The sequence below is a fragment of the Trichechus manatus genome, unplaced genomic scaffold (genome assembly GCF_000243295.1).
Source record: "Trichechus manatus latirostris isolate Lorelei unplaced genomic scaffold, TriManLat1.0 scaffold00004, whole genome shotgun sequence".
Lineage (NCBI taxonomy): Eukaryota > Metazoa > Chordata > Mammalia > Sirenia > Trichechidae > Trichechus > Trichechus manatus.
In genome coordinates, this window is record NW_004443940.1 from 10,053,221 (window position 1) to 10,063,887 (window position 10,667).

General features: G+C 37.4%; 1 protein-coding gene across 5 annotated transcripts in view; it reads left to right on the forward strand.

Moving 5' to 3' along the window:
- EXOC6B (exocyst complex component 6B) overlaps nt 1–10,667 on the forward strand; it is a 738,950-nt gene that overhangs the window by 298,929 nt on the left and 429,354 nt on the right. For 4 of the 5 annotated variants that reach the window (XM_004369208.2, XM_023732740.1, XM_023732758.1 and 1 more), the window contains one exon: nt 5,339–5,515. The exons of the other annotated variant lie outside the window; for it this stretch is intronic. In XM_004369208.2, the coding sequence (XP_004369265.1) occupies nt 5,339–5,515 (177 nt within the window). The remainder of the gene's footprint in view (nt 1–5,338; nt 5,516–10,667) is intronic. 5 annotated transcript variants of the gene reach the window in all.

Sequence of the window (10,667 nt, forward strand, 5' to 3'; positions counted from 1 at the left end):
AGCGAAAGGAGGGGGAGGTGGTGAGAGGTAAGGAAGAAATCAAAAGAAGCGGAAGAAAGCAACACCAGCAGCCAACAAATGGCACTCAGAGAGCCGGCCCGTTCGGGTGGGTGGAATCCAAGCCGCCGGTGCTTCCCGGACAAGAGATTTTGGCCGCGGGAAGTAGAGGAGGCCGAGTGGGGGTGAAGAAGGGTGGGGGATGGGAAAGCGTATATTGCAAATTACCGGTTGTTTTGTCTCCCGATGGAAGCTCTGTGAAGCTGCTTTCTCAAACCCCCTGTTTGCTGGTCTCCGATAGGAGTCCAAGATGGCGGATCCGCGCTGCGTTAGCTGATAGGGGACCTCTGCATGAATCTCTCCTCACTCTCCGTTCTCTGTCAGTTTTCTCACTCCATTTGGTGCTTGGCTGAGTTCTTTCTCTTCATTCAGTGTTTTAGGGTTTCAGGATTGTTGTTTTCTCTGTTCGGCTTAGTTTTTCGGATCTTTAAGGTGGAGGGACGGCGTGTTGCTTTTGCATAGAGCGCCATTTTGCTGGAAGTCCCACTGACCCTCTACTTTACCAACCATGATGTTCTTCTCCAGGGAGTGGTCCCTCCTGATCACATATCCAAACGACAAACAAATCTGTCTTGGAAAAAGTATAGATAGAATGCTCCTTAAAGGTGAGGATGGCGAAATCTATGCTCTAATTATACAAAATTATTTCTCATTCCAAGTGAATAATGTTATTCACTTTCTCATGTGGTTCTTTCTCATGCTGCTTCCTTCTTCTGCAGTGGTCACCCTTCCTAGTACCTCCTTTTGGAAAATTCATACTTATTTTTTAAGAACACACTTTGGTACCTGTTCCTCTGTGAGGCCTTCCCTCATACTCAGCCAAGCAGATCTGATTACTTTCTCCTTTTTCCAATCATTGTTCTCTGTATTTATTTCTGTTACTATACTCATTGCACTGAATTAAAGTTCTTTATTTGCGTGTTGGAGTCCCTAGGAGGTGCAAATGGTTAAGTATGTGGCTACTAACTGAAAGGTTGGTGGTTCAGACCCACCCAGAGGAACCTAGGAAGACAGCCTGGATGATCTGCTTCCAAAAAGTCATAGCCATAAAAACCATATGGAGCAGTTTATTGTGTAATACGTGGGGTCACCATGAGTCAGAATTGACTCAATGGCAGCTAGTTTGTTTTTTTATGATTTGCCTATCTGCTTTCTTTCCATTATGGTGTGGGGTTCCTAAGTTATGGACTGCATCTTACTTCTTGGTACCTAGTATACAGCAGAATGGCTGATACTAAGTAGACATTTAATACATGTTTAACTGAAAATAAGAATACAGAGAGAAAACACCATGCCATAGGGCAGTGAGAGAAGGGGCTTTCTGAAGAAAAGAGAATTTTATTTGGGTTTTGGAGGAAAGGCTGGATTCAGGCAAGTGAAGCCATTGGATAGAGAAATGGCATAAGCAAAGAAACACAAGTGGGAATACTACTTGGTATATTATGAGGTAAAGTCTGATCCAAGTAGAAGATTTATGTTGGAGAGTACTAGATAAGTACACTGGAAAATTAGGTTCAGCTTCTATGATGGTGGGATCTAAGGTGATAAATTATAGTTTGAACTTTTTGCAATGTCTCCCCCAGTTTTCCTCATGCCTGATTGTCATCTGATAGTGTTGTTTAAGGAGAGCCTGGCCATAACATGCAAGTGGGATGGTAGTGAAAAGTTGATGAGTTCCATTTTAGGTTATGTTGAAAGTGAGATGATGGTAGTGCACACAGTAGTAATGTCCTATGGAAAACTGTGGACGTGCTGCTGGATCCTAGAAGAGTGGAAGGAGTGGTAAGAGAGAAGGGGACTGAGGAATAAACCATGCTTAATGCCTGCATATAGGAAACCAGAGAAAGACATAAACGAGGAGTCTTGAGTAAGAGGTGGTTAAGTTTTTAAAAATTATACACAAAGAGAATGAGTTACAAAAGAAAAAGAAAACACTTAAATGCTTTCTAAGGTCTAGCTTCTGCTTGTATGATTCATATACCTTCTTCCCCAACTTAAACCTAGGCTGCAGAAATCAATCAGCTACTTCTTTGATTAAAAGGGTTTTCTTTGGAGGGACAGAATTTAAGCGGTCCCGTGAGATACCTTAGCATGTTAGAGAAGAGCTAGAAGAAAGTTCTGAAGGGCTTTTATTGGATTTTTTTCATTGACTTTAATGATTTTTATTTTAATACCTATCATATATTTATATACATTTATATTTAATCTTTCTCACTTCCTGCCTATCCCATAGCATACATACTGACAATATCTGAGTATATATTTCATTGCTGTACCTGAGATTTGATATTTCCAAATGGGCCAGTTCCTGCTTCGCATATCTTCTCTGACTGCTTTTTACAGAGTGGAGAAGCCTTCATAATTTCTGACAGGCATCTCAGTTTCTGACAGAGCTGTGGAATACAACTTAACCCCTTTGGTTTCTAACAGGGTTCACGATCTCAATTTGTTTTTTTGGCCCAAACTACTTTGTGCTGCTCCTCCAAATTGCTGAGAAAAGCAGACACCAACTAGAAAAAAAACAAATCTTAGAAATCTGAAATTACTTCCATAGCATACTTTTCAGATTTGTATCATTTCACGTTTAAATGACAGTATTTAAGTGTGGCTCCTCTTGATTGCTTTTGATACATTGGCAGTATTTTATTAATTGTAAAGAAAAGTAATTAACTTGGGATTTGCTAAAATAAGACCTATTTGTGAAAGCTTTTGCTTTTGCTGTACCGAAAGTGAGGATAGAGTTAAGGAAGCCAGTACGTGATCACTCTCTAGTTGAGGGCTTGCTCTTTTACATAGGAAAGTCTTTAGGAAGTTTCCATTCCTTCCCCAGAATCCCTGATTCCTTTCTGGGTGATTTGCATTGGAAGTGGGGAAGAGCATCTTAACTTTTGAGAGGAATAGAAATAATATTCTAATTTGGGGCCTCAAGCCTAAATGAAATATTTTTGGATGCCTTCTGTAACTCAGTTTGTTACTGAAGCCATTATGTATTTTATGTAAGTCATACCGAATATCAATGGGCAATACGCAGAGAAACAAGTTTGTCCATTGATTCAAATCTCTGGAATGTAGATTCTTTTCATTTTTTTGGCAGAAACTAGCTCACATAGTTTAAGTTTTTCTCTTTCCTATTATAATTGTCTTGTTTAGCCAGTGCCTGGACTAACATACTGAATATTTATCTTTAATTCCTTAATCTCATTCAGAAGAGTTAGAGACTCTGATTTTCTCCTGAACTAATTTCTACTTTTCATAGATGGAAAAATATCACATATTGATTAAGGAATGTATATTCTCAGAGAGCACATTTCTCAAGCTTTGTATCTTGGGATGATACTAAATGTTATGGGGGCAGGGAGGGCAGAAAATTTTTTTTTAAATACTTAAGAAAAAAACTTGGTTAAACCAAATCCAACAAGTTCCCTGAAAATAGGACGTCTTCTAGCTTTTAGTTTGTTAATGTGCATTGTATATTTTATAAGAAGGCTCATGGTATGCAGTTTCCCATTTGTTTGACAGCAGAACTTTTTTTTTTTTTAACACTTTGTGGTGCTTTGAGGGAACATTGGTATAAAGGAAAGATCTAGAATTTAAGAGTGTCTGATTTACCACTAACCAGCCTTGTGACCTTGAACACATCCTGTCTTTTTTTCCGCTAAATTTCATTTATTTTGTTGTTGTTGAGAATATACACAGCAAAACATACATCAATTCAACAGTTTCTACACGTAAAATTTAGTGACACTGATTACATTCTTTGAGTTGCGGAACCATTCTCACCCTCTTTTCTGCGTTGTTACTCCCTCATTAACATAAACTCACTGCCCCCTAAGGTTCCTATCTAATCTTTCGGTTGTTGTTGTCAGTTTGATCCCATATAGGTAGTTCTTTGTTGTTGTTGTTGTTAGGTGCTGCTGAGTCGGTTCCAACTCATAGCCACCCTGTGTACAACAGAATGAAACAATGCCCCATTCTGTGCCATCCTCACAGTCGTCATTGTGCTTGAGCCCATTGTTACAGTCAGTATGTCAATCCTTCTCATTGAGGATCTTCCTCTTTTTTGCTGACCCTGTACGTTACCAAGCATAATGTCCTTCTCCAGGGACTGGTCCCTCCTGATAACATGCCCAAAGTATGTGAGACGAAGTCTCACCATCCTTGGTCACCATTCTGGCTGTACTTCTTTCAGGACAGATTTGTTCGTTCTTCTGGTACTCCACAGTGTATTCACTATTCTTCGCTAACACCATAATTCTAAGATGTCAGTAATTCAAAGAGCGTAATACTCAAGGCAAACCTTTTTCTACTAGTTAAGCTAAACTATTGTTTCATTTTAAGATGACTTCAGGGGACATTTTTTGGTTTAAGGTTTAAAGATTATCTCTGGAAATAGTTTCAGGGGTTCATCCACCCTCTGTGGCTCCAGAAAATCTGGAGTCCATGAGAATTTGAAATTCTGTTCTGCATGTTCCCCCTTTTGATCAGGATATTCCTTTGACTTTTAGCCTCAGTTTCCTTATTGGTGATTAAGGTCCTTTTGGCTCTAATATTATGTGGATTAGTGCTTCTGTTGTTGACTTTGCATAGTCACATTTTCCACCTCTTTATTTCTGTTGAAACTACACCTTTGTTGCAGTCTGTTCTGTTAAGCTGAGGGGATTACACTTTCTTCTCTATAAAAAGAAGAAGAAACTCTTTAAAAGCTTGTTTTCCACAGATTAAAGTCATAGAACCATATTTGATTAGTAGCTCAAATCACTCTATTAGAATAATTCATTCTTCTGATTACATTTTATTGGTCTATTATATCCACACAACATGTTTTTAAGAGTTCCCTAAGCTTAAGTATATAAAAAATAATTCCAGGATCCCTCCTACTTCCAACCACTCTGGTTTCAGTGTGACATTTTCTCATAAAAGATAAATATTCTGTCCTTAGCTCTAACCTCTTGGCTACTTAGGTGAGAATGGGTGGATTTCATTTTGTGATCGTTTTGTGGATATTTTTAAAACATCTCATAATATCAACTGATTGTTTTTTTTCCTGTGGAAACCTGGAAAATCAGTCCCAATGGAATAAATTCAGCATCAAGAAATGTATACATTAGTATGCTTCATTTTATTTCTGGGACTAAAACTTTATATATTAAGATATTTTGTTGCATTTTCCTTAAGATATCAATTTGTTCAAAAATTAGAAGTTCTTTGAATGTTTAATTAAGTTTCTTTTTCTCTTCTAATATATATATATATATTTTATGTGTGTGTGTCTCTGTCCTAGGCCCAACAACAAAGAAACATGGATAACATCATCTTACAACAACCCAGAATAGGTAGCAAGAGAAAATCAAAGAAAGATGCATATACAGTGTTTGATACAGAGATAGAAAGCACTAGCCCCAAGTCTGAACAGGATTCAGGAATTCTGGATGTTGAAGATGAGGAAGATGATGAAGAGGTAACTAACATCTAAACTAGAGAAATAAGGTTATTGTTTGGTGTAAATATAATATGTTTGAGATGTAATTAAGTTCATCCATATTATACAACCCGTGTGATCTTCTGGGTATTAAATGTCACTCTGTTTCTTTAGATTTAAAAAGACTTTTCCATTTTTTAAAAGATCCAGAATTTTTTTTATTCTGTACTGACTAGGTACTACATTAAGCAAAGAGTATAGTTTACCTGACCTAGAGGCGAGATCTAGGTGACCTCTACTGGAGCTGGAACAAAGTTATTTGAGACAAATACAAGATGTGACTTCAGCAGGCAGTAAATAAGTGGATTTGTTTTTTACCTTGAGAAATGATATAGACTGAAAATTTTAAAAAGGTTACAGAAGGTTTAGAATATGTTTCCAGAGGAAATAAGTATATGAGTGATTATGGGGAATCTGAGAGTTTTGTGCCATATCCGTAACCTCTTAGATTAGTTCTGTGTTACTGTCAGGCAAAGAATAGGATTAACTTGCTGAATTAGTACATATTTTTATATACTTCTGCATTGTTGAAAGTACATTAATGTGTTTTAAAAATAAAGCTACTGTGACATTTTAGGTTTCCTGTAAAAAATTTTTTTTCACATATTTCTCAATTGCTACATGTACTGGATCAGTTTGTGAGCATAATGATTAGGAGAATGAGTGTTGGAGTCAGACGCTATTCAAATCCTGGCGCTGCCACTTTATTTTATTTTTTAAATTATCATTAATAATCGTATTATTGACTTTTGAAATGTTCACTGATATGTGTGAGGAACTGTTTACTTCTGTACGCAGTAGCCCTGTTTAGCCTGTAAGTGCTTGTCTCTTTTTCATTTCTCCAGATAAAACTGGGTTGACTGCCTCTCCCTATCCTTGTTCCCTGTTATACCCTTCCTATCCTTCTTGGTCTCCTCCCCCCGCCCCCCCCAAGAAAAAGCTATGCCCCAAAACTTGACACTAAGTTTATAACCTTAGGTAAATTGTTTAATCTGTTGGAAATATACTGTAGTCATTTGTCAAGTGACAATACAGTGTCTACCCCATAGGGTTGTACACGGTACTTGCTCCATAAAAAGTGCTCAATAAATGTTATTCTCTGTCCTGTTTTCATTAATCTTTCTTGCTGACCTGCATTATGTATCACTGTTCTCAGTATGTCTGTTCCTATTATTATTCCTTTTTTGCTTCAAATAAAATTGAATTGGCATTGTTTAAACTGTTTAGGCTGAAAAGCAAATAACCAAATTAGTTATATGCTTAAAACATTGTCACTCAAGTTTGATTTAAGGTCTAAGGGACAGTCATGTGTAAAATACTGTGTTCTTTTATATTGTTTTCATTATTGAGGGGACACTCTGCAATTTAAATGAATAAGTGTATTTATCATTTTTAGTTAAAATATATACTTTACCAGAATATGTTTATTATGTAAATAAGATACATTAATAGAGTAAATCGTGCTTAAAAGTGTCATCCTAATCCCTATTGTACTTGGATAACAAGAATTCTTTTTTTTTTAAACTCAGTTTTTTTATTTGTACTTCATTGTTTTACTGTACTTTAGATGAAGATTTACAGAACAAAAAGTTTCTTATTAAACATTTAGTACACATTGTTTTATGACAATGGTTAACAACCCCACGACATGTCAACACTGTCCTTTCTTGACCTTGGGTTCCCTATTACCATCTTTCCTGTCCCCTCCTGCCTTCTATTCCTTGCCCCTGGGCTGGTGTGTCCCATTAGTCTGTTTTGTTTTATGGGGCTGTCTAATCTTTGGCTGAAGGGTGAACCTTAGGAATGACTTCATTACTGAGCTAAAAAGGTGTCTGGGGGCTGTACTCTCGAGGTTTCTCCAGTCTCTGTCAGGCCAGTAAGTCTGATTTTTTTTTTTTGTGAATTAGAATTTAGTTCTACATTTTTCTCCAGCTCTGTCTGGGACCCTCTGTTGTGATCCCTGTTAGAGCAGTCAGTGGTGGTAGCTGGGCACCATCTAGTTGTACTGGACTCAGTCTGGTGGAGGCCATGGTAGTTGTGGTCTGTTAGTCCTTTGGACTAATCTTTCCCTTGTATCTTGTTTTCTTCATTTTCCCTTGCTCCCAAAGGAGTGAGAGCAGTGGAGTATCTTAGATGGCTGCTCACAGGCTTTTTAAGACCCCAGACGCTACTCACCGAGGTAGAATGTAGAACATTTTCTTTATAAACTATGTTATGACAATTGAGCTAGATGTTCCCCGAGACTATGGTCCCCACAGCCCTCTGCCCAGCAATTTGGTCCCTCAGGGAATTTGGATGTGTCTATGGAGCTTCCATGACCTTGCCTTGTTCAAGTTGTGCTGGCTTCCCCAGTAGTGTGTATTGTCTTACCCTTCACCAAAGTTACCACTTATCTGTTGTCTATTTAGTGTCCCCTCATCCCCCACGTCTCCCCTCCCTTGTAACCATCAAAGATTATTTCTTTTTGTGTACAAACCTTTTCATGAGGTTTTACAGTAGTGGTCTTATACAATATTTGTCCTTTTGTGATTGACTTATTTCACTCAGCATAATGCCCTCCAGATTCATCCATGTTATGCTTTGCAGATTCATCATTGTTCTTTATTGTTGCATAATACTCCATTGTGCATATGTACCGTAGTTTATCCATTCATCTGTAGATGGGCATCTAGGTTGTTTCCATCTTTTTGCTATTGCGAACAATGCTGGAATGAGCATGGGTGTGCATATGTCTATTCGTGTGCCGTGACGACTCTTACTTCTCTAGGATATATTCCTAGGAGTGGGATTGCTAGATCATATGGTATTTCTATTTCTAGCTTTCTAAGGAAGCGCCATATTGTTTTCCAAAATGGTTGTATCATTTTACATTCCCACCAGCAGTGCATAAGAGTTCCAATCTCCTTGCAGCCTCTCCAACATTTGTTATTTCCAGTTTTTTTGATTCATGCCAGTAATACCGGGGTGAGGTGGTATCTCATTATGGTTTTGATTTGCATTTTTGTAATGGCTAGTGATCGCTAGCATTTACTCATGTGTCTCTTGGCCGCTTGAATGTCTTCTTTGGTGAAGGGTCTATTCATTTCCTTTGCCCATTTTTTAATTGGATTATTTGTCTTTCTGTTGTAGAGGTGTTGGATTTTCTTACAGATTTTAGAGATTAGACCTTTGTCTGATTTGTAATAGCCAATTTTTTTTCCCCAGTCTGTAGGTTCCCTTTTTACTCTCTTGGTGAAGTCTTTTGATGAGCATCGGTGTTTAATTTTTAGAAGATCCCAGTTATCTAGCTTATCTTCTGGAGTTTGTGCGTTGTCGGTTATGGTTTGTATCCTGTTAATGCCGTGTATTAGGGCCTCTAGCGCTGATCCTGTTTTTTCTTCTATGAGCTTTATAGTTTTTCACTTTATATTTAGGTCTTTGATCCATTTTGAATTAGTTTTTGAATATAGTGTGAGGTATGAGTCCTGTTTTATGTTTTTGCAGATGGACATCTAATTTTGTTAGAAAGACTGTCTTTTCCCCATTTGATGGACTTCGGTCCCTTGTTGAAGATCAGGTGACCGTAGGTGGATGGATTTACATCTGGGTTCTCAATTCTGTTCTGTTGGTCAATGTATCTGTCGTTGTACCAGTACCAGGCTGTTTTGACTACCGTAGCTGTATAGTAGGTTCTGAGGTCAGGTAGTGCAAGTCCTCCTACTTTATTCTTCTTCTTCAGTAGTGCTTTACTTATCCAGGGCTTCTTCCCTTTCCATATAAAGTTAATGATTAGTTTTTCCATCTCTTTAAAGAATGTTGTTGGTGTTTGGATGGGGATTGCACTGTATTTGCAAATTGCTTTTGGTAGAATTGTCATTTTCACAATATTGAGTCTGTCCATCCATGAGCATGGTATTATTTCCTTTTATATAGATCTCTTTTGGTTTCTTGCAGTAGTGTTTTGTAGTTTTCTTTGTATAGATCTTTTCCATCCCTGGTTAGATTTATTCCTAAGTGTTTTATCTTTTTAGGCTCTATTATAAATGGTATTGTTTTCCTGATTTCGTTTTCATCGTTGTCTTTATTGGTGTATAGGATTCCAACTGATTTTTGTATGTTTATCTTGTATCCTGCTACTGTGCTGAATCTATTAGTTCCAGTAGCTTTTTTACGGAGTCTTTTGGGTGTTCTGTGTATGGTATCATATCATTCACAAACAGGGAGAGTTTAACTTCTTCATTACCAGTTTGGATGCCCTTTATTTCTTTTTCTTGCCTTATTCCTCTAGCTAGGACTTCTAGCACCATGTTAAATAGGAGCGGTGATAAAGGGCATCCTTGTCATGTTCCTGTTGTCAAGGGAAATGTTTTCACCCTCTCTCTATTAAGAATGATGCTGGCCACTGGTTTTGCATAGATATCCTTTATTATGTTGAGAAATTTCCCTTCTATACCTATTTTATTGAGAGTTTTTATCAGGAATAGGTGGTGGACTTTGTCAAATGCCTTTTCTGTGTCAATTGAGATGATCATGTGATTCTTTTCTTTCCTTTTATTTATGTGGTGGATTACATTGATTGTATTTTCTGATGTTGAACCATGCTTGCATACCTGGTATGAATTCTGCTTGGTCATGGTGTATTATTTTTTTGATATGATGCTGAATTCTATTGGCTAGAATTTTGTTGAGAATTTTTGCATCTATATTCATGAGAATATTGGTCTGTAATTTTCTTTTTTTGTGGTGTCTTTGCCTGGTTTTGGTATCAGCGTTATACTGGCTTCATAGAATGAATTTGGAAGTTTCGCTTCCTTTTCTGTGTTCGGAATTAGTTTGAGTAGTACTAGTATAAGCTCTTCTCTGAATGTTTGGTAGAACTCTCTAGTGAAGCCATTTGGGCCAGGGCTTTTTTTTGTTGTTGGGAGTTTTTTTATTACCATGTCAATCTCTTCTCTTGTTATAGGTCTGTTCAGATTTTCAGCATCACTTTGTGTTATGTTGGGTAGGTAGTGTGTTTCTAGAAATTTGTCCACTTCCTCTAGGTTTTCAAATTTGTTGGAGTATAGTTTTTCATAATACTCTGTTATGATCCTTTATTTCAGTTGGGTCTGTTGTAATGTCCCCCATTTCATTTCATATTTGAGTTATTTTT